Raw genomic sequence first — 23,252 nt, forward strand, 5'->3', positions numbered from 1 at the left:
CACCCATAACACCCTAGCAACCACTCAGAACACCTTAATAACCACCCAGACCACCCTAGCCACCGCTCAGGACACCCTAGCAACCACTCTGAACACTCTAGCAACCACTCAGAACACCTTAGCAACCACCCAGAACACCTTAGCAACCAGCCAGAACACCTTAGCAATCACCCATAACACCTTAGCAACCACTCAGAACACCTTAGTAACCACCCAGAACACCCTAGCAACCCCTCAGAACACCTTAGTAACTGTTGTGGGGTTGTAATACTGTTCATATTGTCTTCAGACAAAGAAAAAATCTAGTTGATAAAAGCAATTATTTCAAATGTCAGGTCATACCTGACAATGCAACTGATGCAATATTTTATAAATAACACATATGCAATATACATATATATATTCTGCTGGTCAGAGATTTATGAATTTGTTTCTCTTTGGCCCACATATATGCATTAGTTTGAGTACAAAGGTGATTTTTGCTGAATATTTGCTGTGTTATCAGAGAACAGATGAAAAAAATCAGTCTCAAGAACCATAAAACAGACAAGAGGCTTTTAACAACAGGATCATAAAAAGCTTAAAAGGAGATGACAGATGGACCAATCTGTCTCTCTCACTATTGCTTCATTTTGCTTTATAGCTCTCCCTTTTATTTCTATTTCCAGGTCATATTTAACCTCAAAAGTATATTTATATTCAAATATATTTAAGTAAATTAAAATATTACACTTTTCATTAAATCTTTTAATAAATACTAAAATATTTCATTCAAAATTGCATAAATGAAGCTAATACAGCAAAATAAAACAAATGGTAGCAAACATATTTTTTTTGCATTAAAGGTGAGGTAAGTGATTTCTGGTAGCCAATGTTGACATTTGAAATCACCAAAACAAACACGCCCCTACCCCAAAAGGGTCTCGCCCCTATTTTGATAGCTCCGCCCCACACATACGTACGCAACCCAGACAACGATTAGTTCTGTGAAACAAAGCCAAAGCAATGTTACACCGTGTCTACACCGGACACGAGTGGCGCGGCGCGACAAAATACTATAGAACTCATTATAATCAGTGATGCTGTCTACACCATAGATATATATATATACATATCTATGGCCTACACTGGATGCAGCGCGGCACGACAAATCCCCGACAGAAAACTGCTGCTGCGTTCTATTCATGACATATTGACACAAATTTCATATGATTTTCAATGGTCGCTTTGTCGCGTCCAGTGTACTAGACAGACTTTAGCTGTTGCGGCGCAGACACGGTGTTACTCACCGATCGAGAAGAAACAAAGCAACCTCGGCGTCCGATCGCAGGCCTTCTGCTCCTTGAGTTTTCTCCAGCGCTGGAAAGCTGATCTGATATTTACACGGGTCCTACTTCTGGCCTTATGCCTTAAGCCTTATTTTGTTCCACAGATGTTTTCCCCTTTTGTTTTTTATCCACCATCTCTATCTTTTTGTCGCTCGGCTCGCTAATGCACTGAGCGCTCTCTCTCCTCCACATCATGAGTAGACACGCCCCTTACTGCTGATTGGCTACAAGTTTGTTTTGCTATTCGGACAGTTTTCTAAAGCGTTTTTGAAAAATTGCTTACCCCACCTTTAAAATTTAATGGAGAAAATGCTTATTATTAATGAAAATATATGTCAAAATGCACAAAAAAAATCTAAACAGACCTAAAAATATATTTATGCAAAATATTCAATTTTGATTTTGGGTTGAAATGTGGTTCAATGATATTCAAGCTGGAATTCAAAGCAAAGTATGGAAATTGTATGGGAAATATAATTAATTCTAATTTATAACTTATCTAATATTTAATAATTAATCATTTAAAAAATTGGAACAGCATCTATATTTATCACAATAAGCTGAATTTGCCCACAAATTTACCATGAACTTATTACAGATTCAGTCCCTTTGAAGCAACTTGTGTGAAAGTACAGTATCTTCCTCAAGGTTCATGACTTTTTTCATTGCAGGGATCTGAACTAGCAACCCTCTGGTTCCCTGCCTTGAGTCTAAACCACTGCCCTGGCTATTTTGGCACAAAGCCACACGTCACCCCTCATGAGTGTGAATCAGATGCTGTGATTTCCTACCAGCGGTTGCAGTTCTTCTGTACGGTGCTCCCGGCGGGATGGAGCGCGTCTGCATGTCTGCAGGGACACACGTCCACCGGCACACACTGACCCTGATCGTCCTGAGCCAGTCCATCCGGACACTGACACCCCGGCACACAGACCCTGCTGCCCTCCTGCTCCTCACAGCTCCAGCCGTCCCACAGATCAGCACAGGACGTCCCGCACAGACGCCCGCACTCCTGATACACCTGCCCTCCAGAGCACTGCACCGCTGCGGGGAAACACAACACTTCATACACTGGGAAAATTATCTTTAATTAGACTGAACTATTTTCATCAATATTTTTGATATTGATATTCTCTCGACATGCATTACAATGCAATCTGGGAATGTATCAGAGCACTTCTCAAATGTTTTACACCACTTTGACTTTTTACAATACTATTTAATACTACATAATAGTAATTATTCATATTATTTTAAATAAGATATATATTATGTATTAACTTATTTAAGAATAGATTAAATACATATATATACATTTAAAATGAATATTCATGTTAAACAATATTAAATAATATTACAATTATCATTAAACCATTTGTTACAGCAGGATGTGCAAAGTTACAAATATTACAAATATCATATATTTATTGTTAAAAATAATTTAATATATGATTGCATAAAAATAATATATTTTATGTATTGATAGTAATATTATTTATAATATTAATAATTATATTAAATCATATAGAAATATTAATCTAAATATTAAAAATATCATATAATATTAACATAACGCATGTAATATTTTAGGATTACACCATTTCTTATAGCAGAATGTGCGATTTCACTACTTTGAATCATAATGATTATACATTAAATTATATATAATAATGCATTAAGTGATATATTTAATTAATTGATATTATTAATAAATATGAATGTAATCAAGCGGTTTCTTACAGCAGAATGTGCGGTTTCTCCAGCTGAGCGGCGCCCCCTCTTGGGCACAGTGCCGGGCGAAGGCAGTGAGGACGGTGCACTGGCAGGAGTTCTGCGGGCCGCAGCTGCACACTTCACTGAGACACAGACGCATGTACGGCTCTCTGTCCACCACATCATGACACGCCTGCAACAGATGCTTCAGCTTCACTGCAACGACCGACCGATTGACCAGTGACCAACACTACTGACCTGAAACACACTGACCTGAAACACCGCGCTGTGAATCACAGAGCACACGCTCTCTGCGTACCGTCTGCGCTGTGTGTGTGTCCCGCAGGGGTCAGAGGTCATCGCTGAGGGCAGAGGGCATGATCCTGTTCTGAACTTGGCAGCAAAAGAGGCCACGCTGGTCTCCACGTCACCTTCAGGTGTGGTGAAATCATCACGCTGACTCCAGGTCAGAGTGCCACATAAACCACGAACCTGACAGCACAACAAACAGCACCATAACTGCAGCTTCAGCTACCAAAGAGCTACCAAAAATCAAGTAAGAGTTCAGTGTGTTATGTGGTACCTTATGAGCGAATCCCGGCTGTAGGGTGATGAGGAGCAGAGGCCCGTCCAGATGCCACATCATCTGAGCTCCAAACGCCTGGATCAGCAGAACACTGGATGAAGCCTTTCTGACCATCAGATCTCCTGTGATCACCGGCAGCAGCTCCCGCTGACCGTTCACCATCACCGAACCTGAGACCAACACAACAACACGATGAGAATGTGTATCTACAATCCATGAAACAAATACCTTTATTCAGCAAATACACAATAAATTGATCAAAAGTTACAGTGAAGACATTTATAATGTATACAAAACACAATGAACTTTCTATTCATCTGTGAATCCTGAAAATAAAATGTATCACAGTTTCCACAAAAATATTGTGCAGCACAAGTGTTTTCAACATTGATAATAATCAGAAATGTTTCTTGAGCAGCAGATCAGCATATTATACTGATTTCTGAAGATCATGTGACACTGAAGACTGGAGGAATGATGCTGGAAATTCAGCTTTGATCACAGAAATAAATTATATTTTAAAATATATTCAAATAGACAATAGCTATTTCAAATTCTAATAATATTTCACAATTATACTGATTTTACTGTATTTTTGATCAAATAAATGCAGCCTTGGTAAGCAGAAGAGACTTCTTTAAAAACATTTAAAAAATAATTTACATTTTATAAACAATAAAAGTAACTAAACATGTAATATAAACTACTATAATAAATAAATAATACATAAATTAATTTCAATCAATAAATAAACAAATGCATAAAACTACTTTATGCTGTCATAAACAAACAAACTAAACGTACAAATAATAAATATCAAAATATATAAAAGCAAATTCAAAATAAATTAAATGTATTCAATTTAATAAATTAAGTTTTAATTTTGTTTAAGGTGGGATTAATCAATATATAGGCTATTGAAAGTTCTTTAGAGAGTTATAAGGCACTTCTTTCACTTGAATTTTAAGATTTAAATACAAGTTTCAAATCATTTTTAAATGCCACAAAACTTTAAGAAATCTACAAAATCGAATCTTAAAGTGGAAGAACCATCTTTAGAAATCTCATTAACTAACTATCTATAGATGTACAGATGGATAGATGACCTGTATCTGTGACAGTGACTGTCGTATGAAGCGCAGTGACCGTCATTTCTCTCAGACATCCAGCTGCTCCTCCTGCACAAAAGATTTAAATACAAGTTTCAAATCATTTTTAAATGCCACAAAACTTTAAGAAATCTACAAAATCGAATCTTAAAGTGGAAGAACCATCTTTAGAAATCTCATTAACTAACTATCTATAGATGTACAGATGGATAGATGACCTGTATCTGTGACAGTGACTGTCGTATGAAACGCAGTGACCGTCATTTCTCTCAGACATCCAGCTGCTCCTCCTGCACACGGTCCTCCGCTGATGCTGACAGAGAGCTTTTTATCCACAAAATCCTGCAAACACAGCAGAGAGATGCTTTCAGATGATCTCAGACACACAGTGCAGCTGTAGATCCGTCTCCTCGCGGTCACTGACCTCTACAGCTGTGAAGCGGCAGTCGCCGGCCTGCAGGCCGTATCTCTTCTGATCGAAGGTGGTGATGTGCATCGCTCCGATCACAGCGCACTGAGCTTCACACTTCTCTCCAGAACATTCCCACTGACCGGAGTGACACACACTGGGAGACGGAAAGATAGTAACAGGGACCTTCAACCGAAGCACACAGGCTACAGTGGTTTCTGTCTGCATGCGTGAGGCTTGACTCACCAGGTGTTGCAGCGCTGTCTGATGGCATCTCCTGCGCTGTAGCTGTGGCGTCTGTGGAAGCAGGGACAGTCGTCCCGCCGCAGACACTGACCTGCGTGTAGGTAGAGTCCCGGGGGACACTCGCACCCCCCCACACACTCGTCCCGACACTGACCCGACGCCGGAGGACGAGGAGACGAGCAGGTGGGGGGACAGGACGACACACAGTCAGAGAACACCTGACCGCTCGGACAAGCACGCTCTGCGGATGGAAATAAATGTAGGTATTTAAAACTTAATGAATATATAAATATATTTGAAAAAATATATAGCCTTAAAATATATGACAAACATATTTTTTTTTATTCAAAAATATTTTAATAAATGCATTTTTTTTGTTTTTGTTTCAGGGCATTCCATTTTTTATCCACTTTAAGGATTGAAAGCTAATCTAATCATGCTATTTTTACAGTACATACCACTGTTATTCATTTAGCATAATTTATAAACTATTACAACTTTTATTAATATTTTTAATTAGTATTTATTTTTAAATCGCAAATTTTTTTTGTCAATATTACTATTTAAGTTTAATTTACTATTTACTATTTATTTTATCTTTATTTAATTTTTAGCTTGAGTTATTTTAGACATCAAGTTAAACTAAATTAAATATTTTTGCATTTAATTTTATTTCATTTAAAGTTTATTTTATTTAAAGCAATGAAAATGATTTAGTTAACTATTATAAGTCTGAATTTTGGTGCTTCAACTTATTTAGTCAGTTAGTAACCATAGAATACCGTATCCCATAATTTCAATGCATTCAGCTCCTATTTGTTGTGTAAAAATGTTGTGTAAAAAAGACATTTTTATACAACACTGAAACAAAAATGCATAGTAATCATATTAATATTTCAGACAAAAATACGACAGAAATATTATGCAACAGGTCATGTGACAACATGCAACAGTGTGAAATATTTGTCATTGCATAACTTGCACTGTTTCACATATAATATTTAATAATAATAGCATGCAGACTACAGTATAACATGCAGTAGTATGCAAGCATTCTGAAAAAAAAAATATTAATAATGTTAACCATGAGATTTTTCAATGCTAATAACCACTATGAATAGCATCCGAAAATACCCTATATAGTGTTAATTAAATCTTGTTCTGACATAAAATTTCCAATCATCTTATGAAGTTGAAATATGATCCAGTGTTTTGACAGATTGTGTGAAAATATATTTTAAAAATAGCAAAAAAATATGATTGAATATTACAAAATGAACCAACAGAAGTCAGTTTAAGCTGAAGTATGAAGTACCACAGAAGCCGGCGCTCCTCCAGCGGATGATGACATGTTGTTGAGCACACTCGCGCACGTAGCTGGCTAATGTGTCGCACACTGCCGTATCTCTGTCCTTCACATCCACACTGCAGTACAGATACAGACACGTGTCGATATATGGACCGGGATCCACCTGAGCAGACCGAGAGGATGTTAGTCCTGAACTCTGTTAGTTTAATGATCTAGTTTATATTTAGTTTAGTCTAACCTGGTGATGGCAGTGTGAGAACGGACTCTCTTTGAGACGGTGACAGGCTGTTTCTGCGTCCCGCCGGAGAGAGATGTCACTGGACAGATCACAGCTGTGACCCAGCTCTGCTGCATCACTACACACCTGTGTGTTAGACATCACAACAATAAGACTACACTACCCACAATGCTTTGGGCCAGAGGTTTTTAATTCAATACAGTTTTCGTTTATATAGCGTATTTCACAATACATAGTACCTTTTTTTATTTCATGCTATAACTTGTAATAAAGTGCAACTTCTTAAAAAAAAAAGCTCTTTGCGATTACTGGATGAGGTGCATTACAAATAATGTTAGGTGAAGGTAAAATAATAAATCTGGCAACCCGGCTTGAACTAAGGGTGATTTATAGTGTCAAATAGAACCTGCATTAAAGATGCTGCATTACTGTGTTATTATTACTTAAACTTGGACAGCTTTTATCAGCCGATTTCGATTTTATTATTTGAATCAATTTATTTATTTTAATGAAATATTTATTTATTAATTTAGCTTTTTGTATGAGTGTGTGTTGAACACAGCAACAATGCTATTGTGACTTTAACTCAACTCTATTTAGACAGTTACTGTATGCTTCCATCCAAAACAGGGTATATGGATATTTATAAAATATATGATTATGTAAACATGAGCAATGCTATTTAGAAACCTTTAAAAAAATGCTATTGCTATTTAGAAATAATTGTTGTTTATTCCAATTGTATATATATATATATATAAAAAAATGTTTCCCACCTGGCCTTGCTGATCTTGAACACGCCATGAGTTTCCAAAGCTGGCAGCATACGGAGACACACTTCCACTGCTGGTAGTGAAGTCATCTGTATGAAATATAAACATTGCATTGCATATTGCATGTAAAACACTGCAAGTATACAGCGCATTAGAAATGCATGAAAAGAGTGTAATGTCAGATTTTGCAACTAAGTCAAACCACGCCAAACGTTCTCACCATCTGGGTTGTTGTTATAATCGCCGCAAAGTCCCCTGGTGGCAGTGATGTGTTCAGCCGTAACGGTCAGATACACCGTGTTCTCCATGTCAAACTTCAGTCTGACACCCAAACCACTCTCCACAAACACAAAGTCACCCAGCCAGTGAACGCTGACTCCTGACGGCACAAGAAACACACTTTCATCACACAGAATACATACACATATGCTTAGTAAAAAACATAAAATGTAATAACTTCCCAAAATGACCTCTTTGAGAATAGAAATACTCCATTCTGCCTTGTGCCATTGTTCAAAAAGAAAGTCAGGGTTATTATCGTTAACTAAATCAAAAACTAGAACTAAAGCTATTAACAGCATTTTTGTTCATTAAAATAAAACATAATGGCCTGGTTTCACATGCAGACAGGGCTTAGGTTAAGCCAGGATTAGGCCATAGTTCAATTAGGACATTTAAGTATTTTTATAAATGTGCTTTAGAAAATAAAAACACTGAAAGAAAAGAACATTTTAGATGAAAAACTAAAAAAACGAAATAAAAATGTTGCCTTTGCAACTAAACCAAAAACGTACAAGCACTAAAATTACGAACTAGAAGTAAAACTGAATCTGAAATAAAAATAAATGAAATTCATAATATTACAAATAATAAAAATGACAAAAGCACATAAAAAAACAAAAATTAAAATAAATAAATAAACCTGAAATCATTAAAATAAAAGCTTATTCAAAATATTTCTAAAACTATAACAGGATATAAATCTAACATAAACTGCATCAAACTTATGCCATTGGATAAAGATGAGTTTTGAAACTGCGGTACATAACATGATATACTGTAGTCGTAGTTATGAAAGTAGCTCTGTGTTTTTCATACCGTTTTGGAAGAGAGGTTCCCCCTGCGGTAGTGTTAAACCATTAACAGTCATATTGGTTTTATATATGGACACCAAGCCAAGACCCAACATCAACCGCAGTCCCTAAAACACAAAACAACCACACAAACATCAGCCAGAACCACCAGCTGTCTGCAATTACTGCACAAAACACAAAAAACAACCATACTCAACATAAAGAATGATGATCATATCACAAACTCCCAAAACCTATTATGTGCTTTGTGTGTGACTGATGTTCAACACAAGCTGCCAAGTTTCTGTTTTTTTGGTTTCATTGTTTTCTGTAGAAGCAGATGTCAATTTTTGATAAATGATTGTTTTGTTTGCTGGAAAATAATCTGAGAAGAATATCTGCTCATAATGAACTGGAACAAACTGAAGCTAGATGCAAAAATGAGTGTGATGAGAATATGAGCTAATTTTATAAAAATTTATTTAATTGATTGATTCTTTTTTCATCAAACAAAGGCACAAAACAAGTTTCCTAAAGATAGTCATATAGGCTAAAACTTTAAACTGAACCTCTGCAACAATTTCAACATAACAGAGGTCTCAGCGTCAACATGAAATAGCATTTGCAACCAATTTTATCTCTGAATGTGATGTATTTTACAGAAAACCAGGATATTCAGCAAGAATGTGGGACTTGATTTAATACATGTAAAGGACAATTCTTTGGAAATGGTTCATTTTCGATGAAAGGTGTGTTTAGAATACACATTCATCCATAACTTCATCTATAAGGAATCATTTTGAATTTTAAAGGAGAAGTCTTTGCAAAAATGTTACTTTTTGATTAAAGATTATGATGACAAAACTTGTTTTTAGAATAGAATGGTCTTTAGGATAAGCAAATTATGCAAAATAAGACCAGAAACAAGTATTAGTGAAATAAATATGGTCAATTTTGACGTCATGTTGACTTTAATAGACTGTATATGTATATATGTGTGTGTGAATATACTGTAAGTGTGTTAAATGCAGATTGTAACCAATTTTGCCTCTGAATGTGAAGCACTTCGTACAAAAATGGGGTTTTAACAAGGAATAAATTGCAGTATGAAACTTGATTTTATCCATCAGGAATTAATCTGATAAAGGAAAGGTCTTTGGGAAAAATTTACTTTTTAATGAAAGATTAATGAAGATGAGAGGAACATGCTTTTAAAATGCAATAGTCTTTAGAATAAATAAATTGTGCCCAATAAGATTAGAAACAAGTTTTAAGAATTTAAATAAGGTCCATTTTGATTTCATTTGCGTGAAATGGCATTTGCAACCAATTTTGCTTCAGAATGTGACATATTTCAGACTAGATATTCAACAAGAAATAAAATGAAGGATTCGGACGAAATTTGATTGAATCCAATAGGAATTAATTTGATGGATGCTTTTGATGAATTAAGACAAAATAGAATTTTTAGAATAGAACAGTATTTGGACTAAACAAATTATGCAACAGAAACTAGTATTAGGAAAGAAAATATGAAAATAAATATGGTCAATTTTGACGTCATGTTGACTTTAATAGACTGTATATGTATATATGTGTGTGTGAATATACTGTAAGTGTGTTAAATGCAGGTTGTAACAAATTTTGCCTCTGAATGTGAAGCACTTCGGACAAAAATGGGGTTTTAACAAGGAATAAATTGCAGTATGAAACTTGATTTTATCCATCAGGAATTAATTTGATAAAGGAAAGGTCTTTGGGAAAAATTTACTTTTTAATGAAAGATTAATGAAGATGAGAGGAACATGCTTTTAAAATGCAATAGTCTTTAGAATAAATAAATTGTGCCCAATAAGATTAGAAACAAGTTTTAAGAATTTAAATAAGGTCCATTTTGATTTCATTTGCGTGAAATGGCATTTGCAACCAATTTTGCTTCAGAATGTGACATATTTCAGACTAGATATTCAACAAGAAATAAAATGAAGGATTCGGACGAAATTTGATTGAATCCAATAGGAATTAATTTGATGGATGCTTTTGATGAATTAAGACAAAATAGAATTTTTAGAATAGAACAGTATTTGGACTAAACAAATTATGCAACAGAAACTAGTATTAGGAAAGAAAATATGATCCATTTTGAGTTCATAATGACTTTTATAGACATATAAAACAGGTGTGTGTGAATATGAACTCATAGCGAGTGTGTGTTTGTACCTTCCGGCAGTGTCCCGCAGGATCACACTCTGTGCTCATATACACGGCCCACGTCCCGTCAGTGGATGAGGCCAGCAGGTACGTGCAGCTGCCCTGGAAGTGGAAGTGTTTCCGGTCAAAGGTGCGGTAGTGTGTCCCGCCCCAGCTCATACAGGTGCCAGACGCCTGCAGACCACGAACACCGCGAAACAGCCCTCCACGAACCACAGGAGAAGAGCTGACGTCTGAGGAGAGACAGCGTTTGAGTCAGTAAAGAACCAGGATATATAGTTTGAGGAAAATATGTAGCTGTAAATTTAAGACTTTTGTATTTGAATTGCATGTAAATTTTTAGTTAATTTGGATAACACAGTTTTAACAACAACAACAAAAAAAACCTTAATGTGATGCTTACTTGTCAGTCATACATGAATGAAACAGATCAGATGTCTGTAACAGTACTAAAAAACTGAATGTGTTTCAATTTCATACATTTTAATTAACTGAATTAGTTAAAGAGTTCCACAGCTATATTTTGAACATGCTCATACTTTTTGACCTCTTTCATTTATATGACAAATATGCATCACAGTAAGTTTATTATTTTGCCTAAAACTGTGTAATACAAATGGATGGATATTTTAAGTGCATTTCAAATGCATTATGAGTGATGTGATGAACACTAATAACCTGGCAGGAGCATGTAGGTGCAGGACAGACAGGTCTGATCGGATGCGTTTCTCCAGCTTAAGCCCCACAGGTTACTGCAGCACTGCTCCAGAGCCATCAGAGACGTGTTATGAAGCCCGGGAAACTCCTCACACGTCCAGGTGGAGAAACACTGTCCCCGGGCACCAACCCCTGGACAGAGATAGACAGAAAAGATATGACCAGAAATACACGAATAAGACGTCCTCTGCATAATGTAGAAAGAGAAATAAGAGCATATTCTACAACAAATTCAACATCTGATATCATACGTAGACTGAAAATCCATCTGATCTCACCCTGTGAGCAGCCAGGTCCGGCCCAGCCTTCACAACACTGTCTGACCGTCCGGTTCACTGTCTCTGTCTCAATGTCTGGAGGTCTGAGAGGCAAAAACACCAGCGCTCAACAAAACACATACATGTGATGTGGTCATAACTTTGTTTTGGATATTGATATTGTTATTTACCTGTTTCAATGTTATGTTATTTGCTTGTTTTTAGGTTAATGCCATACATGCTTTAATATAAAAAGTGGTTGCACTTGCAATATTCACTTTGTTAGGATGAATAAGCAATAGTTGTGAAAGTTAGATGTCTGAGTTTGATGCTCTGTAATCAACCACAAATGTTAATAACAAGAAGGAACATAGTGGTGAAGAGAGCATCAAGCGGAGATGAGACAGACAAACACTACATTGAAGAAGAGGAGGAGTGCTAGATGCAGACAGGGGAAGGACATTCATCTTATTAGACATGAGTCACAGACATTAATACATTAATTACAATTGCCTCCCATGAGACTTTACTTATAATTACAAAGTGAGCTTCAAACAAGAACAACCACAAGGGAGTCTTCTGCATCATTCCTGAAGAACTTCAACCTTCAGGCAGGTGAGTACTTCATGGTTTAGGCTAGATTTGACTATCCTTACAATATCTGAATAATCATAGGGTGAAAGGTGTAAGATAAAAGGACACAACGAGTAACAACGTGATTTAGTTAAAAAAAAGGGGTTAATATATGTCAATTTAATTACACATTTGAATATAAATAGCACAGTAAATTTACAACAATAGTAAATTTTGGCAGCCTAAAATGTGCTTATTTTTTCATTACAATATTAAGAATTATGTGGCAAAATATGTCAAAAAATATCTATAAAAAATAATTCATTTTGATTTTGGTGGACAGTCTGATCAATGCATGCTTTTAAAAGACAAAAACATTAAATTAAGGCAAAATATATTTCTAGGAATTCTGATGACAAATACGCACATTTTCACTACTCCAAGATTTTATTATCTTCTAGAAATTGCACTTTTAAAAGTTCTTCATATATTCAGGTTTTACCAACACTGAATATGATGTCTCTTTTCATCTGGAGTTTTTGTTGTTTTAGCTCATTTTAAATCTTGAAGCCCCCTTGTTGAGAGCCACCAGTTTACACCAAAAAAGTCAGTTTATGCTTTTCTCCTCTTTTTACAGTCTGTACAATCCTAATATTAATGCATATGTTTGACATAACTGAGGAAACGTATCGGATCTGACAGAATGAGTGCACTGTAAAAAATTATTGTGATTTTAACAGTAAAAGACTGTAAAAATGCTACAGTAAAAACCTGTTAAAAAAACCATACTATATTCGGTGAATAAATGTAATTACATTGAATGTAATTTTACAGTAAAATACTGTTAAAAATAAGTTTTTTTGGAAGTGAAAAAGAAAAAGTCATTGTATAATTTACAGTGAGAAACCGTAAATTGACACTCCCAGAATTCCCTGCATGACGCTTCATATTTGATGCTTTTTTGTTGAAATAACATGTTTTTTATTTGTTTTTTCTTATCAGTTGTGTACATTAGGGTTTTTCTAATGTTGTTAAATGAATGTTTATTGCATTATTTCAGTATCATGTGTGTTACCGTGATGGGGTTTAGTGTTTGTGTGAATGACACTGTGCACCTTCTATATATAAGTATTGCCCTCCGCAGCTCGTAGAAAAGCTGTGATGAGCTTTGGTTCATCAGGTGACTTTCTCATCGCCACCAGTTTTTGGTGGTTATCAGTGCATTACAATGGTTCAAAACAGATATTAACACTTCAATATGTTGGTTTATTAACATTACATCAGTTAATGAAATACGGTATTTTATTGTGAATTTAAGTTAAGTCTGTAATACCTAAAATGTTGCTACCATATTTTTTACAGTGAAGTTCTGGCAACCACAGCTGCCAGTATTTTACCGTAAATGTCACAGATTTTTTTTTCAGTGTGGGATACTGATGTTTTCCTCACTTGAATATGTAACAGGAAGCTTTAGGTCCCTGTCTCTTGTAATAAAGTGCGATGCCGTCGTCTCCTGCGTGTTCGTGCCTCATTCGCTCCACATCCAGCCTCCAGCCCTGAGTGTTGAACTGATAGACGGCAGAACATTCCACCTCACGCTGAACACGGGGGGACACCAACCTCTCCACCTTCTCCTCCACCACACGTTCACACCAGTGCCTGAATCAAAGAAGAGTTCATCAGTGACCAATGAGATTATAATGAATTTTACAGTTCCTGTGCTAAAGTTACTTAGTATTAGGGGTTTGTTTAAATCACTAACCCTAAGATTAACTAAGCGAACAAACAAATGGCACAATTTAAAAATGTGTAATCATTTGTATGTTTTAATGTTAGGCTGTAGTAAAACATCTCACCCCATGACCACGACCAGATTAAACCCCAGCAGAGACACGAGCAGAAGCTTCGTTGTGTCTCTGAAGAGCTGAAGTTCTTCACCATCAAGTCGAGAAACTGCATTTAAAGATTAAATTAAATTAAATTATTTGAGGATGAAATGCCCATCTAAGATTTAAATGATACGGTAAACTCCATACAAGTGAGAAATTTGGACACACATGATAGAATTTGATATAAATGATAGAAACGCCTGCTCAAAATTAGTTTAAAAGACAATTATAAGTGTGCATATGCATTAAGATCTTTACAATTTACAAATATATATATAAAAACTTGTATAGAAAATAAGTAGAATATACATATTCATAAAAGCATATATATGAATCAATTAAAAAAATGTAAATAAATATATATTTTAATCACAAAGTTTTTTTATGTCATATATATATACACACATATATACACACATACACTAAATTGTAAAATTGTACCCTAACCCTAACCAACATACTTATAATTGTCTTTCATGCTAAATTATCATGTTCCTCCGTCAATAATGTGCAAAGCATCCCAGAATGCACTTTATGAAGTTGGTTGATTAACGTCTGGAGTGAAATCACAAAATCATTCCCATATTTAGACCAGGACATCCGCTTTTAAAAGGCAGTGACGCCAGTTATGAAACATAGTAATTAGTTACTTAAGTCTGAGTGAAGTGAGTGAGTTTTTACCTGAGTTTATCAGAAGCCCTTGAGCACAAAACGTCTGATGTTTTCGGATCTTTACTAATTGATTCCTATGTCTTTATTTATCCCTGTATTGCTCTTTACGCTCTTTTTGTAAGTCCAAATAAATCCATAAATCAGTGAATACGTCTCTGTATTCACTCTGTTCCACAGGTGTTGAGCAGTTCTTTGGTCATGTTGTGTGCTGGTTGGTAGGTTTTAAACGGTGAGTATCGACAGACCCATGGCAGCAGGTGTAAGGCGTGTCATTGGTGGATGCTACAGTAAAAACCTGTTAAAAAACCATACTATATTCGGTGAATAAATGTAATTACATTGAATGTAATTTTACAGTAAAATACTGTTAAAAATATGTTTTTTTGGAAGTGAAAAAGAAAAAGTCATTGTATAATTTACAGTCAGAAACCGTAAATTGACACTCCCAGAATTCCCTGCATGACGCTTCATATTTGATGCTTTTTTGTTGAAATAACATATTTTTTCTTTGTTTTTTCTTATCAGTTGTGTACATTAGGGTTTTTCTAATGTTGTTAAATGAATGTTTATTGCATTATTTCAGTATCATGTGTGTTACCGTGATGGGGTTTAGTGTTTGTGTGAATGACACTGTGCACCTTCTATATATAAGTATTGCCCTCCGCAGCTCGTAGAAAAGCTGTGATGAGCTTTGGTTCATCAGGTGACTTTCTCATCGCCACCAGTTTTTGTTTATTTGTTTTTTCTTATCAGTTGTGTACATTAGGGTTTTTCTAATGTTGTTAAATGAATGTTTATTGCATTATTTCAGTATCATGTGTGTTACCGTGATGGGGTTTAGTGTTTGTGTGAATGACACTGTGCACCTTCTATATATAAGTATTGCCCTCCGCAGCTCGTAGAAAAGCTGTGATGAGCTTTGGTTCATCAGGTGACTTTCTCATCGCCACCAGTTTTTGGTGGTTATCAGTGCATTACAATGGTTCAAAACAGATATTAACACTTCAATATGTTGGTTTATTAACATTACATCAGTTAATGAAATACGGTATTTTATTGTGAATTTAAGTTAAGTCTGTAATACCTAAAATGTTGCTACCATACTTTTTACAGTGAAGTTCTGGCAACCACAGCTGCCAGTATTTTACCGTAAATGTCACAGATTTTTTTTTCAGTGTGGGATACTGATGTTTTCCTCACTTGAATATGTAACAGGAAGCTTTAGGTCCCTGTCTCTTGTAATAAAGTGCGATGCCGTCGTCTCCTGCGTGTTCGTGCCTCATTCGCTCCACATCCAGCCTCCAGCCCTGAGTGTTGAACTGATAGACGGCAGAACATTCCACCTCACGCTGAACACGGGGGGACACCAACCTCTCCACCTTCTCCTCCACCACACGTTCACACCAGTGCCTGAATCAAAGAAGAGTTCATCAGTGACCAATGAGATTATAATACATTTACAGTTCCTGTGCTAAAGTTACTTAGTATTAGGGGTTTGTTTAAATCACTAACCCTAAGATTAACTAAGCGAACAAACAAATGGCACAATTTAAAAATGTGTAATCATTTGTATGTTTTAATGTTAGGCTGTAGTAAAACATCTCACCCCATGACCACGACCAGATTAAACCCCAGCAGAGACACGAGCAGAAACTTCATTGTGTCTCTGAAGAGCTGACGTTCTTCACCATCAAGTCAAGAAACTGCAATTAAAGAATTAATTAAATTATCTGAGGACAAAATTAAAATAATTATTTAGATCTAAACGATACAGTAAACTTAATATATACTAAAACCAGTAAGAAATTGGGACACATGATAGAATTTGTTTCTCATATGCTTAAGCTTGTTTATAAGCTTGAAATTAGTTTAAAAGACCATTTTAAGTGTGCCTACACACCAGTGTTGGGTAAGTTACTCTAAAAAAGTAATTGATTATTAGTTACTAATTACATCTTCAACAGTGTAATTAGATTACTGTACAAATTACTCTCTCCAAAAAGTATTTAATTACGTATTACTAATTACTTTCTAAATCCTATATCAAACTCGACAAGTTAATGATACAAGGATAGACATGAAACAGTTCTTTTAATCCTTTCAAATAAATAATAGATAACTACATAAATTATTCTGGTCACACTTTAGATTAGGGTCCAATTCTCACTATTAACTAACTATTAACTATGACTTTTGCCTCAATATACGCCTGATTACTGCTTATTAATACGCAGTAAAGTAGTTAAGTTTAAGAATTGGGTAGGATTAAGGATTTTGAATAAGGTCTTGCAGAATATACATTAATATATGTTTTTTAAGTAATAATAAACAGTCAATATCCCAGTAATATTCAAGCTAATAACCAAGTTAATACTGAAAATTGGACACTAAAGTGTTACCAATATTCTTATTTACTCACCAAAGTATTTAAAGTGAGAAGGGTATACCATAAAAAGCGTGCATTTTATGGTTAGACTTTAAATTTTGATGTTAAATCCACTATTGTATATAAATGTTCTACAGTCTATACACAGTAGTAAGTTGTTACATAAGAAGTAACTGTAATCAAATTACAGAAAACATAAGAGTAATCCCTTACTTTACTTTTTAATTAAATTACCGTAACTAATTACTTAGTAACTAATTACACCCAACACTGCTACACAGTATGTTTTTACATCAAGTTATGAAGTTGAGAAGATCAAAATCACAAAATCATTCCTATATTTCCAAATTGTTTGTTTGAATTTTTGAATGGCAATTTATATATTTTTGCTGCAATATGTATCAAATTGTAAGACACTGATAACACTTTCCATTTAACATAAAATCTAAAAAAAAAAAAAAAAATTGAGGCAGAACAGTTGAACATGAAATATAGTAGTTATAAGCAGGAGTGAAGTGAGTTTTTACCTAAGTCGTCAGAGTTTACCAGGAGCTCTTGAGCACAAAACGTCTGAAATGGATTCCTTTGTCTTTATTTATTCCTGTATTGCTCTTTATGCTCTTTTTGTTATTCCATATCCATAAAGCAGTAGATATGTCTCCGTATTCACTATTTTCCACAGGTGTTGGTGGTTATTTGGTAGGGGTGTGTGTTGGTTGGCAGGTTTTAAATGGTGAGTATGGACAGGCCCATGGCAGCAGGTCTAAGGCGTGTCATTGGTGGAAAGTCCGGTGGGTCACAGCTGTAGATGCATGCATTAGCTCGTCGTTTGGTGACGCCAATGTTTAGTAGTGCTCCGTCCCAACCGAGGAAGGGGGTAGTGAAGTTAGCAGTAGATCCCTCTGATGGAGAGCTGTTTGTGCAAGTCTAATCCTATAAAGCCTCACTTTGGTGGAAGGATTTCAGAGGCGTTTATTTAATAAAGTAAGTCAATAGGTGAGGACCAGGGGGCATGTAAATGCAACTAACATCACTGGCCCAGAGCTTCAAAAGAGATTTGGGGGTGTCCAGACACAAACACAGCTGCCACCATCCAACATTTCCTACAGTTGGAGAAGATTCCTTTTTAGGATGCTTTTTAATGATAGAAAATTGTGCATTCAGTGAAGAAGACGACGAGTGTAAGGAGCAGTGTATGTCTTTCCATCCAAGATCAGTGGAGTATTGTGTTTGGACGTGTGACCTCTGACCTTTACAGGAAGTTTTCCATGTTAAAATACTTCCTCCAATCACAGTAGAGTCACTGTTAATAGGTAAAAGTGCAAACAAGAGAGGTTCAGACATTGAACAATTTGTTTGAGCAACATTAGGTTTGCATTTCATTTGTTAACACTAGTGGTACAGAAGTTAAAGTCTTATGATTCCATCCAGTTTTTCCATCCAATATCTGTACAATATTGAGCTTGAATGAGTGACCACTGACCTTTAGCGGAGGTTTGTGTTTCTTTAAAACCTACCAACCAACACATAGCCTGACGTAAAAACTATACAAAAGCCTATGGGAAAGAATGAAAACTGAGACATATCTACTGCGTTATGGATTTCAAATAATAAAATGAGCATAAAGAGCAATACAGGAATAACTGAAGGTGAAGGAATAAGTTTGCGAAGATCTTAAAACAACATTTTGTTCTCAAGAGCCAAGGGCGTAGAACGCTGTGTCCCTACCAATATCCAGTCACTACTAACAATTAAATATATGTATATGTAACCATATTGTAATATGTATTACAACATGGTTGTAATTTCGGCCGCATCTGAAGTATACCACTGATATTACCATATATAACCGTGCACTGTTCAACATTCACTTCAATGGTATTAGATGACTGGATTTTGTTTTGTTTGTAAACATCATGCTTTTTCACTTAATGTCATAAAACTAGTGAGATAAGCCAGTAATAGTACTGACAGTGTCGTGTAAACATGGCTGGAACAGCTCCAACGGATTAAAACTCAAACTCAATTCACTAGCTAAAACAGATCAAAAGAGCCATTCATTTGAAAATTTCTACATTGCTTGTAATGATTTGAAAAAGCATGTAGTGTTGGATAAAACAGCTTTTCGAAACTCAAAATCAGTTAAACCATTGTGTCGCATAATGATTCACTGTTTTGATGACTCATCTGATTCAGATTGGGACTTCAAAACGCAGATCGTGAATCATTTAATTTAGATCGGGACTGCGGAGCGCGAATCGCTTGAATGAGGATCCTCTGTTCTTTAGGGAAAATTTGTCTTTTCTCCACATTACAATAGGCTACTTCCTCCATCCTCCAATCCAGATTAACATGTAGAGTAAGTCGATTTGACTTCCTACGTGTAAACAAAAGAGTTTCAAACATCGATTAATTTGTTTGAGCGGCGTGATATAGCAACATTAGCTTATGAATCCATCCCATTTTCATAGAATCCATACAATATTGTGCTTGAATGAGTGACCTCTGACCTTTAGGGGAGGTTTGACTCTTTTGGATGTTCAAAGACTTCCTCTAATCCCAGTTTGACATGTAGAGTCACTATAGGTTAGTTGGTTTGACTTCCTAAAGGGTGTAAACAAGAGCAATTCAAACACTGATCCATTTGTTTGAGATTAAGTTTGCATTTCCATTTTTTAACAGTGGAAAGTTAAAAACTTACTCCGTCATTGGCTTAAATAAGGAATCTTACCTTCCAGAACAGCGTCTGTTTTGGGAGTCGGCATATTTTGCCTTACTATACTGTCTTCTTATTAGACAAATGATTATGTTTTGTATGAGAAAGAGATGTGGATGGCACAGATGCACAATAACTAAAGCAAACGGCACATGCAGTCTCTAGTTTGAGAAATAGACATAAAATGTCTGTCAAACATCAGTTTGATCTGAAGGATCTGAAACTGGCAAATTAGAAGAAAAGGCTAAAATGGTTAATGCATTGAATTTGACATTAATCATGAGAAAAAAATATTATTGAAAGCATGAGATGAAATCTTACCTGAATATCTCAATAAAATGATGGATGAGTATCTCCAGTTTATCATAGCTGGCATTCCTGCAAAGGATTGTTCTGATAGACGGAAAAGTAGCATTTATATTCAACAGAACTAGACAATTGTAACATTATACAACCTTGGAGAGTAAAAGTATCAGTTTGTTTCCAAAACAAGCATTTCATTTTAATTTTGTTTGACATGGACTGTGTGTATTGCTACATTTACAAGCCTCTGCATTAGATTAAATTCCTGGGATTAAAAAAATCATACACTTTTATTGTGTTTCAACCATGATGCTTGGAAAACAAAAGCAGCTAAACATCTTTCCAGCTAAACATCTGCATCACAAAAGTTTATACAGCCAAGGCATATGTGTTAATATTTGTAAAGCCAGAAACCTGATTATAATTATTACATCTGAAGTAAAACTGTTGCAGTTTAAACATAACACAGATATGGTCTCATAAAACAGAGGACCAGCAGAAAAGAACTTATAAACTTAAGACAGTAATATAAAAACTGCACATATAACAGATTACTACTTTCAGATGGCGATTTAAGTGCTTGTCATTAAGCTCTCTGCAAGCTAGGGTTATGAAAGACTCAAGCTAATAATTAACCATAAGAGTCTCACATTAGGTGGGTAAAGATGGCCTGGTTCATATCAGGTGGTTTTGACCGATCATATTTCTGTGTTGGAAACTAACAGCCACTACAGTGCAATAACAGCTTCAGCTGTCTGTCCAATTCCCAGTCCCACATTGCTCACACTGTAATTCACTTCAGCTGTCAGATTTGTGTTTCACCCTGTTGAAAAAATTGCATATGAGCTGTATTGATATAACTGAATTACATGTGTTAACTGCATTTTAAAGTTTCTTCACCAGGGTTTTTATTTTAAATCTTTTTCCTGTTATTATGTTTCATCATAACTCCACATTACATTCTTTCCTTGTCGTAAATATTTGCTTTATAGACACTGGTGCATTTTAACTGGACTTACCTTTGAAATTGAATTTGTCTCGCTTCATCAGTTGAATAACTATGGGTTATCCACTGAATTTTATCCTGTTAACATTTAGTTTGTAAGTGTCTTACCTGAAAGTGTGAAGACTGCACCTAAACTCGGGAAGCAAGAACATGCAATAACCGTGTATGGAAACATTCAACATGCACTCGTTGTTAACTGCTAGTAATTTGACTATACCACATTCAAATTACAGATGTTGTTATTGGCATCTTTTCATGCCATAGTTGTTTTACATTATCTTTTCATTTTGCATTATGCTGTACATTTACATTGCATTATTTATCTAACTGTATATAATTCTGTATATTTCATTGTTTCCCCATGTTGCATATTCCACATATTCCATAGTGCATAATGCATTTTCTAATGCAGAAAGGGTAAATTCCACATGAATATATTGCAATGATATAGTGCACCATATGTCATGACCAGCTGCAATATGTGTGCCCAAAACTATATTATTGAAGGTGTATTGTTTTGTTAAAATATTGATATAATTGAGGAAAATATGAGGTAAAAGAGACCAGAAAAAGGTGGGGTGCTGAAGACGAGATAATATTAATGTGGAATGGACAAAAAGAAAAATTTACAAACCTTCAAATTTTTCTTCCTGATATCTGCAAATTGATCAAAATGCAATATATGTGTTACATATAAACAGTGCAAACGCCTGTCGGCATGTAGCTGTCTGGTATTAATTCTCAATTTTACACCGAAACAGATTGTGATAGTCTGATACCCTGTGAAACATCCACAAATGTGCACTGATAATGCAAGCAAACCCATTAATCATCTCTTGCTTTGTTCTTCTGAAGTTTTATGACCTTTAGCTGGCCAATCACCTTCTGTTCAAGAGAAGTGGGTGGTTGATAAAAGCAGAAACATCAGAGCAGTACGATTCAGAAGAGGACTGCATCCACTGGCTGATCCAAAAAACACATTGCAGCTGTAGCAGCCACACTTTTGGGGTGAATTTATCCAGCCTGCACACTTTGAAACAGTCACTGAAGGTAAGCTTGTTCATTGATTTTTAATATCTGCCGCTTTCATTAGGCGCTCATTTTTATTCTAATTACAAGGTGAGTCACTGGACCTTTATGCAAAGGAGGGTTACATAATAGTGGAATTGAATCGACACTGCTGCAGAAAATGTTAGAAATAGATTGTGCCAAATGCAGAAAGAACACAGTGACATTTTGTGTAGCAAAGAAGACCCTGAAAAACATAATAGCTTTTGGGTGGTGGAAAAACAACATCAGCTTAAGAATTGCCCATTACAGCTGAAGGAAGATTGCTAACAGCCCTCACTGGGGTAATTAAATACAGCATATTGGTTAATCTGTTTCTCATCCAAGTCAAGGAAGACAGAGGAAAAACAAGCAGGAAGCTGTGAGGAAGAGAGAGGTGTTGGCTCACACCGTACTTGTATCTTTATTACTGTAATTTGGTTCAGATTTTCTGTGCAAAGAACACACTGATTCCAAGGGGGAGGTGCTCTAGAAATGATAACCTATGCTTACAAGAGCAGCTTAAAATAGATAGGAAAGTTTGAAAGACTTTACGTTGGCGTTACTAAGTCTGAGAATTGACAATAGGTTGAAGTTAAGGACAGACAGACAGACAGACTGACAGATAGACAGATAGATAGAATTTGGCATATGGGATTTATTTTTTTTTGGAGGGGGGGGGGGGGGGGGC

At 35.6% G+C, this 23,252-nt stretch overlaps 2 protein-coding genes across 2 annotated transcripts in view; one reads left to right on the forward strand and one right to left on the reverse strand.

Moving 5' to 3' along the window:
* Window positions 1-16,762, reverse strand: part of sspo (SCO-spondin) — a 102,705-nt gene extending 85,943 nt beyond the window's left edge. Inside the window, 17 exon segments of the mRNA XM_016235575.1 lie at window positions 2,120-2,372; window positions 3,069-3,234; window positions 3,315-3,533; window positions 3,625-3,797; window positions 4,955-5,078; window positions 5,161-5,302; window positions 5,392-5,632; window positions 6,707-6,863; window positions 6,939-7,064; window positions 7,715-7,800; window positions 7,932-8,090; window positions 8,810-8,912; window positions 11,005-11,228; window positions 11,674-11,844; window positions 11,991-12,073; window positions 16,304-16,513; window positions 16,710-16,762. Of these exon segments, the coding sequence (XP_016091061.1) occupies window positions 2,120-2,372; window positions 3,069-3,234; window positions 3,315-3,533; window positions 3,625-3,797; window positions 4,955-5,078; window positions 5,161-5,302; window positions 5,392-5,632; window positions 6,707-6,863; window positions 6,939-7,064; window positions 7,715-7,800; window positions 7,932-8,090; window positions 8,810-8,912; window positions 11,005-11,228; window positions 11,674-11,844; window positions 11,991-12,073; window positions 16,304-16,513; window positions 16,710-16,762 (2,690 nt within the window).
* Window positions 16,763-22,488: 5,726 nt separating this feature from the next.
* aoc1 (amine oxidase copper containing 1) overlaps window positions 22,489-23,252 on the forward strand; it is a 6,739-nt gene continuing 5,975 nt past the window's right edge. The window contains exon 1 of the mRNA XM_016235585.1: window positions 22,489-22,564. The gene's annotated coding sequence lies outside the window, so the exon portion shown is untranslated. The remainder of the gene's footprint in view (window positions 22,565-23,252) is intronic.

Source organism: Sinocyclocheilus grahami, unplaced genomic scaffold (assembly GCF_001515645.1).
Source record: "Sinocyclocheilus grahami isolate Dianchi unplaced genomic scaffold, SAMN03320097.WGS_v1.1 scaffold472.1, whole genome shotgun sequence".
Classification (NCBI taxonomy): domain Eukaryota; kingdom Metazoa; phylum Chordata; class Actinopteri; order Cypriniformes; family Cyprinidae; genus Sinocyclocheilus; species Sinocyclocheilus grahami.